This window comes from Rhagoletis pomonella, unplaced genomic scaffold (assembly GCF_013731165.1).
Source record: "Rhagoletis pomonella isolate Grant_MI unplaced genomic scaffold, Rhpom_1.0 Rhpom_scaffold_00881, whole genome shotgun sequence".
NCBI classification, from domain to species: domain Eukaryota; kingdom Metazoa; phylum Arthropoda; class Insecta; order Diptera; family Tephritidae; genus Rhagoletis; species Rhagoletis pomonella.
The window spans coordinates 37,853-58,401 of NW_023459435.1; the positions used below are offsets into that span (position 1 = coordinate 37,853).

Sequence of the window (20,549 nt, forward strand, 5' to 3'; positions counted from 1 at the left end):
GAATAAAAATTAAAAGTTAACTTTGACCATAACCAATAAAAAAGTGAAATTGCAGCCGTTTATGTAAATATTTTTCGTTTACAATATGTTTGTTGGGGCCACTGCCCCACTAATGGGTTGCAAATTTTAATAAACAACTTTTGTATTGGAGAGTAATTGTTTGAGCCTCCTATTAAATTAATACAGGGCTTGAATTACGACATCCGTGATGGATTTTTTGAGATTACGGCATTCGGCGCGAGCTCCCGTTTTCAGTCCAAATTGTATTGGAGAGAAAACAGGTGTAATTTTTATACCCGAGCGCACTTGTGCACAAGGGTATTATAACTTTGTTCACATAACGGTTGTTTGTAACAGGCAAAACGAATCGAGATAGATATAGACAAATGTATACATAAATGATCAGAATGAAAAGAGAAATCGATTAAGCGGGGACTGTCTGTCCGTCCGTCCGTCTGTGCACACGATAACTCGAGTAAAAATTGAGATATCTTAACGAAACTTGGTATGTGCATTTCTTTCGGGAGTAGGACGGATGGTATTGAAAATGGGCGAAATCGGACAATAACCACGCCTACCTCCCATATAACAGTAATTTTTAAAAATACGAAAACTGCGATATTTTAGTAACTACTGAAGATTATTCACTCAAAATTGATATTTGCAATAATTTTTAGACGAAAAATAAGAATATTATACATTTTTGGAAAATGGGCGTAGCCACGCCCACTTATGGATACATGTGCATATCTTGGTAACCGCTACACCAATTTTTTCCAAACTTGGCACAGTTGTTAGTCTTGCTACAGCATACCAAATGGCCGAAAATTTTTACAATCGAACAATAACCACGCCTACCTCCCATATAACGGTAATTTGGAGAAATATGAAATCTTCGATAAATCAATAAATATTAAAGATAATTTACTCAAAATTGATGCTTGCAACAATTCTTTACCAAGAAATACGTTTATGATAAAATTTTGGAAAGTGGGCGTGGCACCGCCCACTTATGATCACATATATGTATCTAGGTAACTGTTCTACCAATTTGTACCAAACTCGGTATGGTTATTGTGCTTGCCACATAGAAGCAAAACGTTGAAAATTATTGGAATCAGATTCAAATTACGACCACTTTTCATACAATGGCAAATTTCAGAAATGCTTGAAACTTCAATATTTCGAAATTTAAGGACGCTAATTTACTCAAAATTGATACACACCGGCTTGCCATGTAGTGGTAGCTTTCGCAAAGGTGAAAATCATATACTTAGTAACTGCGCCGGGTATTTAATGTTCGGCTCTGCCCGAACTTAGACTTTCTTACTTGTTCTTTATTAATTTTGTGTGCTTTATTGATAGCGTTTTCAAATTTTATTTCATTCGACCACGGATGCCGTGATTCGGGAACATTTTTGTGTATAGGTTTTGAAATTAATAACCACCGTCGCGAAATTCAACCTGCTCTGGTAACACCACCCAACATAAATTCGCCTTGATTTATCCTATACGATTAGAAACTATCTATTAATGCTTCTTTTAAAAAATCTACCAACTTCTACCATTTTTTGTATTATGTAAAATCGACCACTATTAATTTTTTCGAATTCCAGGCCACACCTATCACTCATTTACGTACGTGTAACCAAACTTTTTAATTAAAATTACTGTTTTTATTTCACTATTTCATTTTCAATTCATTTTAAATATGTTGCCTTAATTAAAACAAATAATTTATATTTTTGAGCAAAAATATTGTGTTGCATTAAGAGCAGTGAGTCATAAAAGCTAGCAGGTATCATTTTGGAAAAAATTTTCCCTACTCATACAGAAATTGATAGCTTTTTCGTGGTCAGCGTGTTTTAGAACTTACTAAAAGGAATAAGAAAAAAAATATTTCTCAGTTTCACCGAAATTTACTGTCAAATTGTTAGTCTAATCCTTACTCAATTTTTATGAAGCCGTCATAATTAGAAAGCTTGCAATTACGTTCCATGAACTATTATTGTTAAAATATGAAGAACTAGCCTTTGGCCCTAAATAAATATCTCATATTTCACAAAATCCCATTAACCAATTTTTAGTTAAACAATTAAAGTTTATTTTTTTTCCTCTATGTGTACCTTTCTATGCATCTTATGGCTTTTTCCTTTCCCTCAAAACAAGGCACCGTCTTATATGGCAGCATTTTAAAGAAAGAACGCGCAAGATGCCTGTGAAGATGCTGAGAAAAGAGCACGGACACTTGACAGCACTGGCGCAGGGCAGAATAAGTGCAACATTATTTCGAGAAAATAATACATGCCATTAGTACTTTATTTCACAAAACTGCATACATTAATGACCAAATATGTATGCCAAACGCAAATTTCATGGAAAGCCTTAATGACATCGAGAAGTACGAATACGAAGGATATTTAAGTAATGGATATAGTCGCTTTGCATAATTTCAATTAAGCAGCAGATATCTAGTACATACATACATACGTTTACGGCGCTATCATTGACAGCCCTCCCGTGGGTACAAAGACACCATGACGACTATCGCAATAACACTCACAGCAGGCATGCATTTGCGTTAGCAAGCGATTTAAGCCTCAGCAAGTGTTTGCTCGCTTGCAGGATTGTACGAGTACATATGTATGTGCATTGACTTGTATGGCGGGGCAATTGAGAATTGGGAATTTTGCGCACAGCAAAAGTCAGCCAACTAACAAATGAAAATAGTGTCGAAGCTAACTTGTTTACCAGATCTGCATGCATAAATGTACAAATGCATATGTATCCTGCGCCTATGTGCGCACGAATCATAGTGTCTACGACGCTCAGCGTTGCCGTTTTTATACAATTGTATCATTTTTGATACTTTTTTTTCAAAACTTTAAGATTTGATATTTTAATACTTTTTGTTCACAAATGCCCCATTTCGATATTTTTGTCTGGCAGAAATGAATTTTTGAAAACTATGAATAATAAATATTACTAGTTTAAAGCAAATAATATTTTTCTTGTTATTTAAAGTCTTGAAATTTTATTTGTAAATACTTATATGTTTCATTTGGTAAATCTTATATCTATCTATATATATTATATATCTATCTATATATTATCTGTTATAATCGCACAAAACCATTGCGCAATATCGGGCTTGTGTCGGTCGTTTGTGTGGTGTATGGGGTCGTTTGTACTAAATTGCACAGTTATTGTGCTAAAATAAAAATCATTTAGATACTGTGCTCATGCTTGTGTTATTGTACAATAATTTGTGTTGCGTATAGCGACAACTGCGCAATTTTTAGTATAATTTTTATTTTGGTATCCAATAATGGCTGTAAAATAATGATAAGAGCGTAGTAAAAATACAAATTGTTAAAATGTTATTTTTTCCACAATACTGACTTGTGCAAGTCTCGGGTTGCGCAATCATTTTGTATGGTTTAGGGCCCTATAAGTTTTTTTTCGTTATGCAAATAAGCATTCAGATTCTCTGTTTTAGTTAAAGCAAATAATATAATTTTTTTTTTATAACTTTGGACTTAATTATAAAATTTTATTTACATATTATTTGTTCTTCAAATAAAAGTTTTAAAAATATCAGTTGTTTGCTTTTGATAATTTTAGATAGTTTTTCTGCTTGGCAACTGATATGTTTTTTTCAAGCTCGCGGCAACGTTGATGACGCTGCGTCATATGGAATCGTGCCCTCGCCTTGCATTTGTATATGCACAGACATATGTATACAACTACAACGCTTTGCAAAATTCGTAAAAGTACACACCAATAGTACATGAAAATGCACTGGCTTATAGTTCCAGCGGTATTTGCATTATCCGCTTAGTGTGTGGAAAATGTGTAATTTTCAAGATGACAACAATCAAACCAAAGCATACTTGACTTGCACACGCAACTACGGCTGCATTCACTAAGCTGACCCCATTTTAATTGTATGTATTCGCATAGAAAAACGTAGTAAAAACATGAACTTTAACGGTGGCAGTTGTGAGTTGTGTGAGCCACGGAAAGGATTTAGGCTTACACAAAGGCGTAATAACGGTGCACTTTTTTTTAATACAAACGAGTACATACAAAAGTACTAAAATATACACAGTTAGTACCCAGCAAGCATTTTCGGTCGTGAAGATGTCTTTCGCAAGTTTCTTTTCTTACTTACATCGGTGTCCCTTTTGCATATACATTTTTCCTGGAAAAACTGTTGAGCCGATTTTTCGAAAAGGTCTTGTTTAGTAGATAATTAATGCAGCTTTTAGAAATTATGAGACCGCCCTAAATTCGAAGAAACATAACTTTTTTTTCCTATTTCATTGTTGCAACATTTCTGTATTAGGTGGACCTAAATATTCAGAACTTTCGGAGAAATTGCGGGCAACCTTCCTCTTTCTAACAAAATAAACCAAAAAAAAATTACCACATTTAGAGCACACCTAATATCCCCCAGTCTGAAGATACATAGATGTCCCATTGGCCGTCAACGTTAAAAAATCAATGACATATTCGAATTTTGCAGAGGAATTGGTTGACTAGGAACAAAAATAATTTTTTTTATTACTTTTTAACCGACTTCCAAAAAAGGTGGAGGTTATCAGTTCGTCGGAATATTTTTTTTATTTTTTTTTTTTTATGTATGTTACCGCATAACTTTGGACCACGTCAACCGATTTCTTTTTGCATCGGAAAGGTAGTGTCTAAGAGGTGGGCCCATACTAATTTGGTTAAGATCCGATCATTGGATCATGAAATATATAGATATATATATATTTTTTTTAAGTCGGTTTTTTTTTTCTAAAAATTACTTGTTGGCTTATTCAATTTCGAACATATTTTAAAGCAAATAGATTTTTTGAAAGAGGCACATAATGCGTTTGTTCGCTGATTATTGCCATGTTTTTAGCAAACAACACACCTCTTACGTCCTGTTTCACTTTTGCGCTTAGGCCCATCTATCACCGCTTCCAATGATGCTCTTTTGTTTTCGGTAAGATAATCAATTCGTTGGGTAGCCAGCTGTGCTTTTTTTCGACATGGAGATTGTAAAAAAGGCGCAAGTCGAATCGGTTTACTTTTCATATACTGCTTCATGATTTTCTTCCCTTGAGTTTTACCATATTATCGATTGCCTGGCACTTCGTCTCACTCAGCTCTTCTGCGAAAGTTTTATTCATATGCGCAGAGTTTATATGCTCGATCGAACGACGTATCATCTCGGGATGGCTGTTCAATACTACTAGTAACAAAATGAAAGTGAATTTCTTCGAATTTATTTAAACTCATTATATTCGATAGCACCGAGAAAAGGAGAAATGTTGACCAATAAAGCCCAGTTGCCCTTTTGCTTAGTGTATATTTCTGACTGTTGCTTGATTCATTTCAGCATCTTATTCAATTGAAAACGCCGCGAATTCCTGGAGGAACCTATCGCGTCAAATTTTGGCAGGTACATTTTTCTTGATGTTAGTAATATGTATTTTGAATTTTTAATTTGAAGCAAATCGGACCATTAATGAAGGTTTCGGAATAACTCCACTCCTGCTCCACCTACCGGAAAAACAAACAAAATGCGCACCTCCCCTTTGAAATGTCTTTCGAACAAAAGAATAATCATTCAGATCGATTGAGAAACATGGGAGCAGTAGGGAGGAATAGATTTGTATGGGATTTCGTTAGCGTATTAATATATAGATAATATTTTGTTGTTGCAAGTGATGCATTGATCATCTATTTAATGCTCAGCTGTAAAATTCGCTATACCAGTTAATCTTTACATATACTTTCTTCTAAATACTGGCTGGGTATGAACATACTTATGGATTTTGCTTTGTGAGCTTAAAAACATACATACATAGATTCGCGCGTACATATGTATGTATGCATTTATGTTAATTTGTCATTATGTACTTATTATAAGCAGCTTGTCACAGGTCTCTCGATTTGACTTGCGCTTCTGGGCAAAAGCGAAAATGCACAATTCAACCTATATATACATATGTATATATATGTATATATTTATACATACGTATGTATGCACATGTGTATGTTCTTATGTAAGTAAAAATTGTGCCTGCATATAAATATTTTATCCTTCTTGATTTTTGCGCCCGCAAATAAATATGTAGGTACATATATACATATTTTTAACCTGTTAAATATTAACCTACATGCGTTTGTAAACACATATGTATATATATGTAGACATGTTCACACATTTAAGTGCTTTCGCAATTTATTTGTGCAGCTAAGCGTGTAATCTGCTCTGGCAACTTATTTCTGCGTTTTACCTTAACTAACTGGAGCAGGCAACCATTGAGCTAATTTGTACAGTCGCATAGGTAAGTAAGTATGTACATTCATAGGTATGTATGCATTTGTATAAGTATTTTGATATTGCTAGGAAAATAAATATTAACTCCCTCTGCTGTCACATTAATAAAATTGTGTTCACATACATACATACATATGTATGGAAAAGTACATGCCCATTCGTTTGTTCGCACCGTCATGCCATTTATTTTTAAATATGCATAAGTAATTGCATTCGCAGACGCAATTTTTTTAACGACATATTACGGTCTATTTATTTATTTGACAGATGGCTAATTAGTAAGAAGAATATTTTAAATACACTTTAAGCAATTATGTACATAGCGGAGAGGCGTCAACTTTTTTAATTTACACTTACCGGGTAAGGGTACGTATTAGGGGTGTTAATTTTTCGGCTTTTTCCGACCCCGGGGTTTTCGGGATGGCGTTGTCACATTCCCGGGATCCCGGAATTAGTCCCGGGATTTAGGCATTCATTACCTTTCAACATCTTGAATCGAAAAAATTGCTTCTATAATGTTTGAGAAGCTTTCCTACCATGAAATAAATAATAATAAAAGGGTTTGAAACCTACATTTTTGTTTAAAGTGGCTTTTTTATTTTTTGTCTCTGACCGTAGGATTTATTTTGAAGGACTTTGTTATTTCAAAGATATGATTTATCCTAAAAATTGTTAAAAAAATTCAATGCAATGGAGAATAAAAATATGGGTAACAAACGCAATAGGAAATATCTTTAGAACTTAAAAGATTCAAATTTTTTTGGATTCATAAGGACTGATAGGTAATTTTTAAGCTATCAGAGTTAGAAGAACGAAACTCGAGGATGTTGTCGAGTTTATAGAAGGCCTTAACATATAACTTTTTCAAAAACAAATATTGCGAAATTTCAAGGATAAAATTTTAAAATTACATTTTCAGTATTTACCAGCCCTTCTGCACCAGAAACTTTTATCTGTTTAAATTCTAAAAGTTTTCCTCATTAATTTTATACCCATACTTCTTCTCTAAGGACATTTCGCTGAATTTTTTAAAATCATTTTTAAATTACTGACGTCAGAGTGAAAAACTAAAAACGCATTTTTACTATATTTGGCCCATGGTTACGCGCATAAAAAATCTGACAACCCTAACCAGTGGCAAAACCGCCTAAATCGCCGTTGTGGCAAAACTGGGATTTGATAACCCTGAATTCCAGGCATCGAGATTTGTGCATACAAATCGTTAAATCGGTATTAAAACAACAGATTTGTAAAATAATATTTAGAGAAAATACCGCCTATCAAGGCAATGCTTTCAAAGAATAAACCGTTTTTTCGCTCGTAAGATAGGTGGTTTTGCAATTGGTCGATGGGCGGTTTTGAAAACACATCGACGATATAAATATTATATATATTCGTTATGAGACAAAATAGATATATAACGTAAGTTTCACTTCTCCCTTGTGGCCCAGGTGCACTTACTTTTTTAAATATATGTACATACTCGTACATATGTAGGTACATAATTAGTTCTATCACCAAGATTTATCGCTGCAATAAATACAAATCAAATGTGATGTAAGTTTCTGGGACTAAATTGGATATAATCCAAACTTCTGGTAAAAGTTTTTGCAAATTAAAATGTAAAATTTTCCAAGACTACGATACACAAATTTTAACGGCTTTTTGTTTGCGGTCGTAGTAAACAAAAACATCACGAACACATAAAATTTTGCAAAACATCTAGATTTACTTGTTCATAGTTCGAAAACATATTTCACCAAGTCGCTACGTGTTTGGCGAGTTTGCCAAAGTTGTAAATTTTCGTAAAAACGTACAGACTGTTGAAGATACTTGTATGTAAATAATTAATGCATACATGTGTACATATGCAGGGTGGTTCAGATCTTTGACAGCAATTATTTGTTAATGTTGTTTTTTATTTTTTTCTTTTAGACGATTGGCCCTGCGAGCTTTGGCAAAGTTAATCATGGAACGATACTCAGTTGAAGAACGCATAAAAGTGATCTTAATGTTAATGTAGATTAAAAAAACAAAAGAACTAACTATCATGAGCGATAGAGCACACTTTCACCTAAACGGATAAGTTAACAAACAAAACTGCAAAAAAATCTATGCACCCATAATAAGTCGTTGTTTGGTGTGGTTTTTGGCTTAGCGAAATCATCGGGCCATACCGCTTCAAACATGATGCCGGTAACGCTGTTACTTTGAAAGGTGAACGTTTTCTTAGACAATATGTAATTTCAACAGATCGGTGCCACTTGCCACACTGCGCATGAAACTGTGGATCTATTGCGAACATTTGTGGTCTTATTGGCTCACCCTATATTTATTTATTTGTATTACAAGAAATGTGTATCACACATATGATAAAGTTTATACAGATGTATAAGAACAGAAATACCATACCAAAATTATTCGTCTAAACTAACTTTGCACATTTTGGCAGTGCCTTGGACCAAAAACGTGTTTTCCTATTGTTTCGGACAAATTAATACAACAACTTGATAACAACATAACATTGTTTACAAGAATAGATGCACGCATAGATACAATATGTATGCAATTATATATACATTTGGATATGTAGAAATGTAGATATGTACATGTACATGTATGTATATAAAGTTTTATTATTTAGCAGTAAGTTGGGCATACTTCAACGTATGTATGTAGAGTGGTGGGCTGCTATATGCTCTTTATTAAGACTTATTGTTATTGTTTTCATTGTTACTGAAAATGACATTTCTTAGACTGCTATTGTGTTAGTATTTTAAAAGTTGCAAAGTTTTAAGCCAAAAATTAAAAAATAAGTTAACGTATGTATGTACATGAGGTTGGTCTAATTTTTTTTTTTCCAGATACCTACCAGAACTTAAGCATATTGAAAACAAAGATACTCGAGTATTTTAATTCGGCGCTTTGAAGTTTTGCATAATATTTCATATCGACAACTCTCGCCACACAGTATAAATTGAAAATTGCTCAAGAACGCTCTAGTTAAAAATTTGTTTGAAAAATGCTTTATCTCAGAATTTGGTTGAAGAACTCCCTATCTATAGAACATCAAATTCTTTAACCACCAAACTAAAATTTTCTTGAACCTCTTTCTTGTGATGCATGTTCGATTAACTTATTCTTTAAATTCTAGCCCAATTGAAATTTTTAAACAGGTGAAAACCCTACAAGTTGTTTAGAGATGAGTAGTTTCAAAACCATCCGATTGATATTGTTGTGATTAATTCAAATTATTAAATAGTTTGAATTTAGCCTTCTTAAACCTTTTACATGCATATGTGTTTCAATTACCTAATTGCTATAATTAAAGTGGAATTTGATTTTGCAAACAGGTGGCAACCCTACATGTACTTGTAAAAACAAGGCCTTTTAAAAACCATTTGTATTGTCATAATTAATTTGACTTATTAAATAACTTTATTTAGGTTTAGTGTTAAAATAGGTGGCAACTCTCTTCAAAATATTCTCAAACCACAACTTCTTTCGTCTGACATCCATATTGTGATACACATTCCACTTACCAAATTTTCATAACCCGAGTAAATTTGGACTTTTTAAAAAGATGAGAAATAAAACCATTTCAAAACCATTTCGAGTGATACCGATAATGTAATAATTCCGTAAATTCAGGTTGAATTTGATTTTTTTAAAAAGGTGGCAGCCCTCCATTTGCATGTATTGATTTTATATGTATACCAAGTTAGAGTACTTTACCACAAATACTTCCGGAGGTATGTAGTATAAGAAATTCCGTTTATATGGAAGGTGATACGTCCTCTCGTCTAGTCGAAATAGAAGCTACCCTATGTAACAAACAAGCAAACTCACCTTCGTATATATAATACTAGTGAAGACCAGCATATACCCGGCGTTCTTCACCGCGCCTTAAAAGTATTTTCGTGTTGTTTGATACCCGTATTGTAATATTTCATTTATTTTACCAATTTAATTAAAAAAATTTACAAATAGGTGGCAAACCTCCTCAAAAATATTTTCGGCAGTAAACTTTCCTAAACCTCTTCAGTTTGATACCTATATTGCAAAATATTTTTTTTTGGTTTTCAATTATATTAAATTTAAAATTTTCAAACATGTGGCAACCTTCAACAATAATATTTTCGGCTGTAAGCCTTCCTAAACCTCATTCGTTTGATAGACATATCGCAATACTTACTTTATCTTATCAATTCACTTAAACTACAAATTTTCAAATAGGTGGCAACTCTCTAACTTTTTTCTTTCTATATTTTAAGTAAGATCTCTAGCAACACACTAGTGAAAACTGGATTCAATTTCAATCATTAGTTTTAGAGTGATGCGCGTACAAACATACAGACAGACAGACAAATCTCCTTAAAATTTTTGATTTGGCTTCTATTGCTCTAATAGCGAGTATCGATCCAGCCATTCGTGAGATAGAGCCAAAAACCGTTACCAAGGGCTTGGAAAACTGCGTTAACAGGATGTGCTAATGTGAAGCCAGCTTAGGCAGCTAAACGAATGAAATCGAGTTTCATAAATAATAGGAAGATTTGCTCTTTCGATAGTATAATATACTGAAATTTTACTGTTAGTTGTTTTGTTTTTTAATTTTTAAAAAGAAACCATTATATGGAAAATTTCCAAGCTACGGCTGGTAGGTGACAGCATGAAAATTCCAAAAAGTAGAGATAATTTTTGGACCACCCTAATTTACACACACAACTAGTTGCTCAAGTAATTATTCACATTCTCACACCCCCGAAAATGAATATTTATTATTCTGCATCTCCGCTGTTGTATTTTTTGAGTTTAATTTCAATAATTAAATGCCATCGCTAATGGCAAAAGTTCGCGCGAAAAGTAAGCCTCCGCATTTCGATTTAGATGACTTTGCAACCAATGTCAACCTCCAAGGGGGGCAACGAAATTTTAATACATATACATGTATGTGTGAGGGATACATGTATGTGTATTCTCATACATACATATCTACGCACATCTGCTCAAATAATCCGCATCGTTGCAACGCAACACAAAATCCAATATGGAAAAATTAAATTTTATTAGAGAAGTTGAAGGATATTACGCAAATTTAATGTGCTCGAAAGTTTTCGCATTAAGTTTTATTTCCCTTTAAGCTGTAACCTAAACAACTGCAATTTTAACACAATAATTAACAACAAGAATTTGGCTCATGCGTGTGCGTAGATACAAACTGTGTACATGTGTATGCACGTATGCTCATAAAAGCAGCAGTAATGATGATGGATTTACATATTTTGAATCAAAGTAGTAATTACCGCGTCGCAAGACATATTTATACACCTGCATACGTACGTAGCTATGTCGATGTAACTTGCATGAAAATGAGTCTATTCCGGTATGACCCCGGTTTCAGTTGCTCTAATCTCAACTCATTACATTTTATGCAGGATAATAACTCATAGCATAGCCTTGAAAGCACTTAAACAACTGTGGTGGAGTCCAATAAAGTACGCCATTCGTTTTTTGCTGACAGTCTAACGCAGTTAAAACGGCTAAGTGAAGCCAAGTCCTTTTCCACATTGTCTTCTTCTTTGCCTGCTGCCACCAAGTACAAAATAAAGAGGTACCCGATGATTTTGATATTTTACAAACCATATGAATATACTGGTTACTCGTAACTGTATTTAGACCAATTTATGTGAGGTATTACAAAACTCAACACCAAATATCCTCCACATCACATCTTGCTTTGCTGCTTTACTTACCAGTACGCCATGGCGTATGAGTAACAACAATGTCTACATTCAATTTAAACATATACATAGTACGGCCATAGCATAGAGGGTGGCGACGAAAAATTGTCGCACAGGTTTTTTTTATATAACAGGGTATTTTATAGATTTTTCGAAAAATGTATTATATTTTTAATTTTTTGCATATTTTACTTTAATTTTACTAATTAGTTTGAAAATTTTAATCCTAATTTGCATTTGCCAGCAGAGTAAACTTTGTGAGATAAGTACATGCGGCACGCAAGTCTTTTTCAGGTGTATTTTTTCTTAAACTTTGTATAAAAAAAAAATTAAAAAAAAAGAAAAAACTGTATAGGGTTGGTTGAATAAATAGCCGCCCTAGTCACCTGTTCCGAATTTATTCGATTTCTGAGTCTGAGAGCTTATGGCGGACAAAAGGGAGAGTATCAGCCTATGGTTACAGAGGAGGAAATCAGCCTATGGTTACAGAAGATGTATAACAAATTAACCGACGAAGACTTGCCTGCCTGTTTTGCTTTTCTCTTAAACTGATTAATAAAAGTTAAGTAAAATCTGTAGAAAACTGACAATAAAATACTAAATACCACATGGAAAGTCTCTAGCATATGCTCTTCAATTGCTCAATTTATTACTCCTTTAGGGACTACTATCTAGGACCATTTCTAAAATAGTTAGAAAGCAACTTAATTTATATAATCCAACAGACCGATCAATTATAAGTCAGGATGGTTTACCTTTGCGATTCAGAGCCAACAGATTAAGTGAATAAATTGTGTACTGTAATTTTCTAAATAGTTTTTTAAGTATTTTCACTTTCATGTAATTCTCAAATATGTAAAGTCAAATGTAGCTATAAGAAAGCGTACTGTTTGTAAGCAAGGTTAAATAAAATGAATTATGCCGAAAAAAATTATACCTCTGTTTTTTGTTAAACCAAAAAATATTTAGAGGTCGTTCAAAACGCTCAAAATTTTCCACGTATTTTATATGGGGAAAAAACAAGTTTTCATAGGAATGAGAATCTATATTTTTTAAACGGAAAACTTTGCTTCTCTTTATGAGACTGCCAATAATAATACTCAGTTGATTATTTTACCATTTTTAAATACAAGCGATTTTTTATGGGTCCCCTATTGAATTTTTTGAGGGTTTTAGTGGTCCTATAAGAAATAGTTAGTAATAGAAAATGGTTAAATAAATAATTGGGTACTATTACTGAAAATATCAAAAAGATAAATAAAGTTTTCCGATCAAGAAATGTGCATTTTCAAGAATTTTTTACCGTTTCTACGAACCCAAATTTTTTCCCCATATAAAATACATGGAAAACTTTGAGTGTTTTGAGCGACCTCTAAATTATTATATTATTATTATTATATAATAGATTGCCGCTTACATATATGTTAGTGTTTGGCCGAGCTTCTTCTCCGATTTGTGGCGTGCGCCTTGATGTTGTCACACAAAGCGGAGGGACCTACAGTTTTACGCCGACTCCGAACGGCGATTGTATTTTGATGAGAAGCTGTTTTTCATGGCAGAAATACACTCGGAGGTTTGCCATTGCCTGCCGAGGGGCAACCACTATTAGAAAAAAGCATTCTTTATTTTTTTATTTTTTTGAAGTTGCGTTGAACAGGGCTTGAACGTAGGCCCTGCCGCCCGCATATGCATATATCGCAATAAAAACACAATTTCAATAAAAAACATAACATTTTTTTAATCAACCCCTTCGGTGTTGGTGCCAAGCTAGTATCATTCCTGTCTTTAATGCTTGACCAAAAATACTCCTTCATAAATGCGTTACGTTAAAGCTGTTTTTGACCTTTAATAAAGTGTAATTTTGATTTAGTTAAAATTTTGATTAGTCAAAAAACCGAGAGTGAGCAAAAAGCGTATTCGAAAATAAGTGGCTTTCTGAAACGACCCTTTCTGTTTGTTGAAATACTATTTTCCGTCAAAAAGGCACCAAATGGTGTTAATTATGGCGCTGTGAATTTAAAGTGTGCGCACAAATAAAGCACAGAAAAAATGGAATCAAAGCAAGCCAACATTTCGCCAATGCACCGGTGTACATAATTCGGTTACGGCCAACATTTGTTCCATTGTATGTAGCTCAAGGTCGCAGATGTTTGCACTTTGAGTGTTTCCCTTTTTTTCTGTGTCGAACCGCTGAAGTTTGCTTGCCATTTGTTTGGTACTTTCACGTTTCATCTAAGTTATTGCCGAAATATTTGTACATACACACATGCATACTATATCCACTAGCTTAGGGTGAAAAGTTGCTAAATCCACTTTTTGTGAAAACTCATATTTCGATACTATAAACGTAAAGAATTCAGGTACCTGTTACATTTTTTTTTCTATTTATATTCATTGAAAGGCAAATTTGTTACGTCCAAAATAGGCACAGAGAATTCGATAAGACTAAAATGATCCCAAATGTCTTAATTAACATCGAATCCTTCTGACTCGAATGGAATTTTGCTTTGCTTTGAGCACGCAAAATTTTGTATTCAAAGTTTTTCCTCTCCTGTAAATTTTGTAAAAATTGACTTAGCAAATCTTCACTCTAACGTAGCTATGTATATATAAATTGCAGGTAAATATGTATGTATGTATGTGTGTGCGTCTTTGCAATACATTTTTTGTTTATTGATTAAAACTGTCATGGAAAAATTCACTATGAATGAAATGTTCTACAACTAAGTTATACATGCCAATCAATTCCTTTTTTCACCAAGACTCGTATTTAAAAATAAATTTTTATTTGCAATTTTTATTCAGAATTAAAAAACAAATAATTATTTTTGATTTTTTATTATGTCTTTGATAAGAGTTATTGAAGACTTTTATTTATAAAAGTCAACAATTTAGATCCGTCAGTGACTTTTACTTTCAAAAGTCATTAATATAAATCACTCACCGACTTTTATTTTTAAATAATTCGTATAAAATTCATTAACATTTTTCGCAGTTAAGAAGGCTTTGGGAAATAAAAGTTACCTACGAGACTTTTATAAGCATAATTTGAAAAATAAAGGTGAGTGACTGCTTTTTATTCATGACTTTTACAAAAAAAAAGCCGTTGATAACTGTTACGTAAGACATATAATTTAAAAATCAAAAATAACTGTTTTATTAGATAAAAACCAAATATAATTGTTATTGTGGATTTATAAAATAAAAGTCAGAGATAACGGTTATTTAAGGAGTAATTAAATAAAAGTTAAAAAATAATTGTTAAAGAACGATTTTTTAATAAAAGTTTTAACAGTTACGGTCCCTGTTCGTATCATTTGATGCCATTGCGAATGTCGAAGGAAATGAGTAAAATGATGCGAATCATTCGAACGAATGCGAATGCAACATCCCCGATGTATACTAATACTAATATTTTCTTAACCCGTTTTGTGATGAAAGCTTGATAAAACTGTCCTCCTACACTGACAAAAAAAAATAGCAAAATCAATCAGAAACATAGTTGCTCTTACCATAAACTTCAACAAAAGTGCTTTATATTGATACATATTCAATTCAGTTACGCGCAAATTAAAATGAAGCGATCGTTTTGAAAAAGCATCCATGAAGTAAATAATCAAGATAAAAAAATATGTATTTGATTTGCATATTTCCTGCAATGCAATTCGAACCTTGACCCCCTGGAAATCAACAAATTGGGGCAAGCATGTAAATGCACTTTCAAACCCAGTGGGAAAAGGTTATGTCGGGGAATGCAAAAAGTAATGGAAAGCCCCTATAACCTAAGCACGAAAAGATGCAAGAATTTCTCCACAGCGATGTCATGCGAAAGTATTGTGTCGCATGTCGATTTACGAAACTATAAATATAATCTACAAATAGAATAAAAATCAAAAGAAAAAATGATAGCCTTCCGTGCCATAGTTTTTGAACCCGTGAACACGGCAGTCGAACACGCATCCATTCGGCTACAGCAGCTGTTACGTGCAGAGATAACGTGAAAAAAAATATACTTGAGTTAATTTTCCAACTTGTTGTTTTGTTTGTGGCTTCAAAACTACACATTATCCGTTCGCTTACTTCGCATCCTTTTGTTCAACCGTAGTTGTTAATCTTTTCTTGAGAAAAAGGTAATGCATTCCCATTTTCCCACTGGCTATGTACACTTAAATATACATGGACATTCGAATACGTGCGTGCGAAATTTTGATATACAATTTTTTTTTTTAAATATGCACATTTTTTAAATTTACAGTATACTTTTTTACTATGCATTATTTCAATCAGTGTAGCATGAGGTTGGGCACTTCTAGCTGCTGTATTCATCCGCCGTACATTTTTTTTTGCAAAAAAGATTAGGACATTTTTAATTGCGCCGATATATAGTCTTTATCCCTTAACCAATTTAGACAGGGGCTTCCGTTATACGAAGAAATAGCCACGCAAGCTAAGCAACCTTAAAGATGGTTTTAGGATTGGATGTATGGATAATTTGCAAGCGAAGGTCAACATATTTGTATTCAAAAGGGTTTTTTTTTCCTAATTTATATAGAACCAATGCTACTTCATTCACCTTCATGCTGAACTCAAGCTTTTACATTGAAAATAAAATTGTTCACCGTCTTACACATTTTAATTGAACGCAACTGTTTAACAAGATTTGTTAGGATTTCAAGGACTGTTAAAGAAAATTACACAAGAGTCTCAGCATACCTTCAAAGCACAATCCAAATCAATTGCTGGACATTGCGCCACGCGATAATTAAAACTCAAACGTGCTTCATTTAGTTGAAACCAATAGTCGATTAGAGCAGCAACAAAGCGAACATAAATTGAACGCATCGACAGCAGCGCTTGATAAGCGCCATCGTTGCGAGAATTCACTCACACCAATACGCATACACGTACCCACAGGCACATGCACATACACACTTCCATATGAACATTTATAAGCTCAAATATCAAACAAAATTGCATTGAATTCCAATGGTCCATTTGCAATGCTAGCAAAAAGTATGACTTGACTTACCCATAACATTGCATTGTCGCTCTGGACTGCTCGTTTGCACGCTGGCAATGGGAAGCGTTGTTGTATTTGTAGTCACCTCTAAGCCGGAGATGCTGCTAGCTGCTACCACTGCTGCTGCTGCTCCTGTGCCTGTCGTCTGTTGTGAATTACTGCTTGGCTGCGTAATTAAATCCGCCTTCTGCTGCTGTTGTTGCTCATCCGCCGTGGTGAGCAATATATCGATATTCACCACACTACCATTGTATTCGCTGCTGTAGTCATTGTAGGAACTGCGAAAATATACGTTGTCAATTGTGCTATTGTTATTGTTTCTGCTGCTACTGTTGCTGCTGTTGCTCCTGTTGCCTCCCCTCTGTGGATTAGTACAATTCAATGTTTTTGTTGCTATGGTTGCATTATTATTTTGCGCCTCAGCGAAACCAAACAAATTTTTGCGACGTGCTGGTGTCGCACTGTCCTCCACGGAATTGTTATTTGTATCGCTGCTGCTGGTAGTATTGTGTTTGTTGTTGTTCGTTTCGGTGGACGTGAGCCAACGATGGAAGGCGTCATCCTGATCTTCTTCGCTGCTTTCGCGATTAAACGCATCCTCTTGTTGGTGTTGCGCTGTTTTGTCCTGCAAAGAAAATTCAGAGAATTTGTTGAGTTGATGGCGAGGACTTTTGTATTTGCGCTTAATGCTAAGAGCAGAGGAAAGTTTTGTTAAAAGTTTTTGCACGCCGGCAAGTGGCGAGTTGATTGTACATTTATACATATAGACCTTAAGTGCTTTTAAACCCTTAGGTTAAATGAAAGGTGCATAGGTTCTTTGGATGTTTTAATTTATTTGGCGCTTAGTGGAGTTTAATTTTAAATGGATTAAAGTGGAAATCAAATAAAATTGAGCTTGTAAGCCATTGAGGCATATCGGAGGTATTGGTTAATTGTTTCCAGTTGAAATGGAATAGGAGTAGAATTTGGTGGCATAAATAAAATGTAAAGTTATTATTTCCCTTGTTGGAATAAAAACTGTCGCTCAAAAATAAAATTATAAATTATTTGTATAACTTGTTGTTGTATTAATTGATTGATTACATTACATTCAGTTATCACATTTTAAATCAAAATTAAACAAATTAAAAATGAATTGTTAGCAATGATCCATAATTTTTCTTTATTTAAAGGATGTTTAAGAAAGGTAAACCTTACAGGGTTCGCAGAATTTTGCTTATTTTTAAATATATTCTGAAACCATTTCTTTTTTTATCACGTCCGTTTGGACCCGCTTTAAATAATTTTCATTACAAAAGTGTACCAAGCGCACGAAAATTGTTTGTCAGCCAAAGGACGGTGTTAAAGCTACACAAAGGCATTTTTTTTTTAACAGCGACTTCCGTTTTTGTATGATTTATTTACGCCCGACATCATGGAAACACCCTCAAAGCCTAATTCTATTTTTATTATTATTATTATTATTTATTAAATTGGTGCTACATAAACAAGAGACACCGCGACCCAGAAGATGTTTTATATCCCTTTGATAAGCTCCTAACCTTGGTGGCCAAAGGCACTATCTTCTTCTTCTTCTGCGGCGCTGTAATGACTTTGTCTAAAAAGAACATCATTGAAGAAAAATATCGTCAAATCTTATCAATTGTACTTAATCGGTGAATGTCAGAACTTGGAAATCTTACAGCAGCAGAGAAACCCATGTACGAAATGCGGTAACAAATCCGAGTGCAGTCTTGGGTTGAGGCAAAAAGAGAAGGAGCTTCCGTGGGGTCACTCCGACTTATTCGGTTAAAGGCTAACTGAAGTCAACAGCGTGAGTTCTCAAGTAGGTGCGAGTGCTTGTTTGGAACAAGCGACTAACTACATGTACGTGTACTCGGTTAAACAATGGGTTGTGCGCTAGGTTTGTGACCCGCAGCATAAACAAATTCAAGCCAACGAAAAAAAGGTAAATTTATGAAAATACAAAAATTGCCTTCTATAATTGGCCTCCTAAACTTTGACGACCCTTACTTACTTAAGTAAAAAAAAAAAGGTTTACATTAAACGGTTTTATTGAAAAGAAAGAGAATAGTGATGTAGATAATGTACGCTGGTACGTGGACGTTGTCGAGCAAAGATCAGAAGGGAGCTTCCGAGAGCGCTATTAAATGAAAGATCTATATCCCAGTTCGCGACGGCAATAGGTGGCGAAGAATATGGATTGCAAGCGCATAAAAATATAGCGACACTGACTAGGACAGGCTTTACGCTGGAATGATGTCACTCCAGTGAAAGATGCGCAAACTCTACACTCATGGGTAGACAACGAAAGATAAGATAAAAAATAATATTTTTCTTAAAAAATTTAAAAAATTTTTATAAATGAGATTGAATTTATTGGCCAGAAATTTACATAATTCAGTACACGTTAATACTTTATTTGTGGTATTCTTCAACAAGATACTGCACCTTTAAATCGGGTAAACCTTGTATTAAAAACTATATATGCTCATTGCGATCTCAACAGCCTCAATATTTCTCCGCGTGTAAAAAATAAATTCAATATTCTCTTACGTAAATTGTGCAATCAGCAGAAACTGGTTTGAAAAGATGCAGGTAAAATGAAGAAGAGGCAAATTGATTTTGAAATGATAGCAACAATTCAAGCGTGATTCTTATTTAGTAGAGAATGAAGTGACCAATAAAGTGCTTTGTAGAGTGAGTACATTGTCAACGAAGCGATTAAAGGTAAGCATATACCTGAGTGAAGAATATTTTGTGAATGTGTTTGTATTTGTATGGCACACATAGAAAATTATTCGCATTCATACCATGTATGTATGTACATTTATGAATATTGCTGAATTTTGTACTGCGTTCGTTACACGATATTTTTTTTATGAGTACCTAATAGATAGTTGATTGAATTGTTGTACAAAAATTGTTTTCGTTAAAGAACTATTGTGTGCTGTTGGACAGGACAAAAATAAGAGAAATTCAACGTAACATCCAAATTAATTGAAGTGAAATTGAAATTTACTTCCTGCATAACACTTTTAGGGACTTTATTTGTAGCATGATTTTTAAAGATTGAGTTTTATATCTGTAACCAGATTAGTGAAAGGGTATTCTCATGCAGTATAAGAAAAGCAGGATTTTAGTGGCAATTGCAATGCACCTCGCGAAACTGGGCCCCGGTTCAGATAATCTACATAAGTATGTCTACCCTTACTATATAAATAAAACCCAAAAAGAATAGGTCCACCTGTACCGCGCTACGGAAGTAAAACTTCTCTTGATTCATTCATAATCTTGACAGTTAGCTGTTTCTATTTACATTACACAAGATTACATAACAATGCACTGGGATGAGCGATTTCCAGTTGATCAAATTGACTTGAGTTGAGTTGAGTTGAGTTGAGTTGAGTTGAGTTGAGTTGAGCTGAGTTGAGTTGAGTTGAGTTGA

General features: G+C 33.9%; 1 protein-coding gene across 1 annotated transcript in view; it reads right to left on the reverse strand.

Annotated features, from left to right (window-relative positions):
- Nucleotides 1–17,613, reverse strand: part of LOC118751649 (uncharacterized protein DDB_G0292186-like) — a gene marked incomplete at its 5' end in the record, with an annotated part of 34,853 nt that extends 17,240 nt beyond the window's left edge. Inside the window, 1 exon segment of the mRNA XM_036486463.1 lies at nucleotides 17,111–17,613. Coding sequence (XP_036342356.1) covers nucleotides 17,111–17,613 — 503 coding nt within the window.
- Between the last annotated feature and the right edge of the window lie 2,936 nt (nucleotides 17,614–20,549).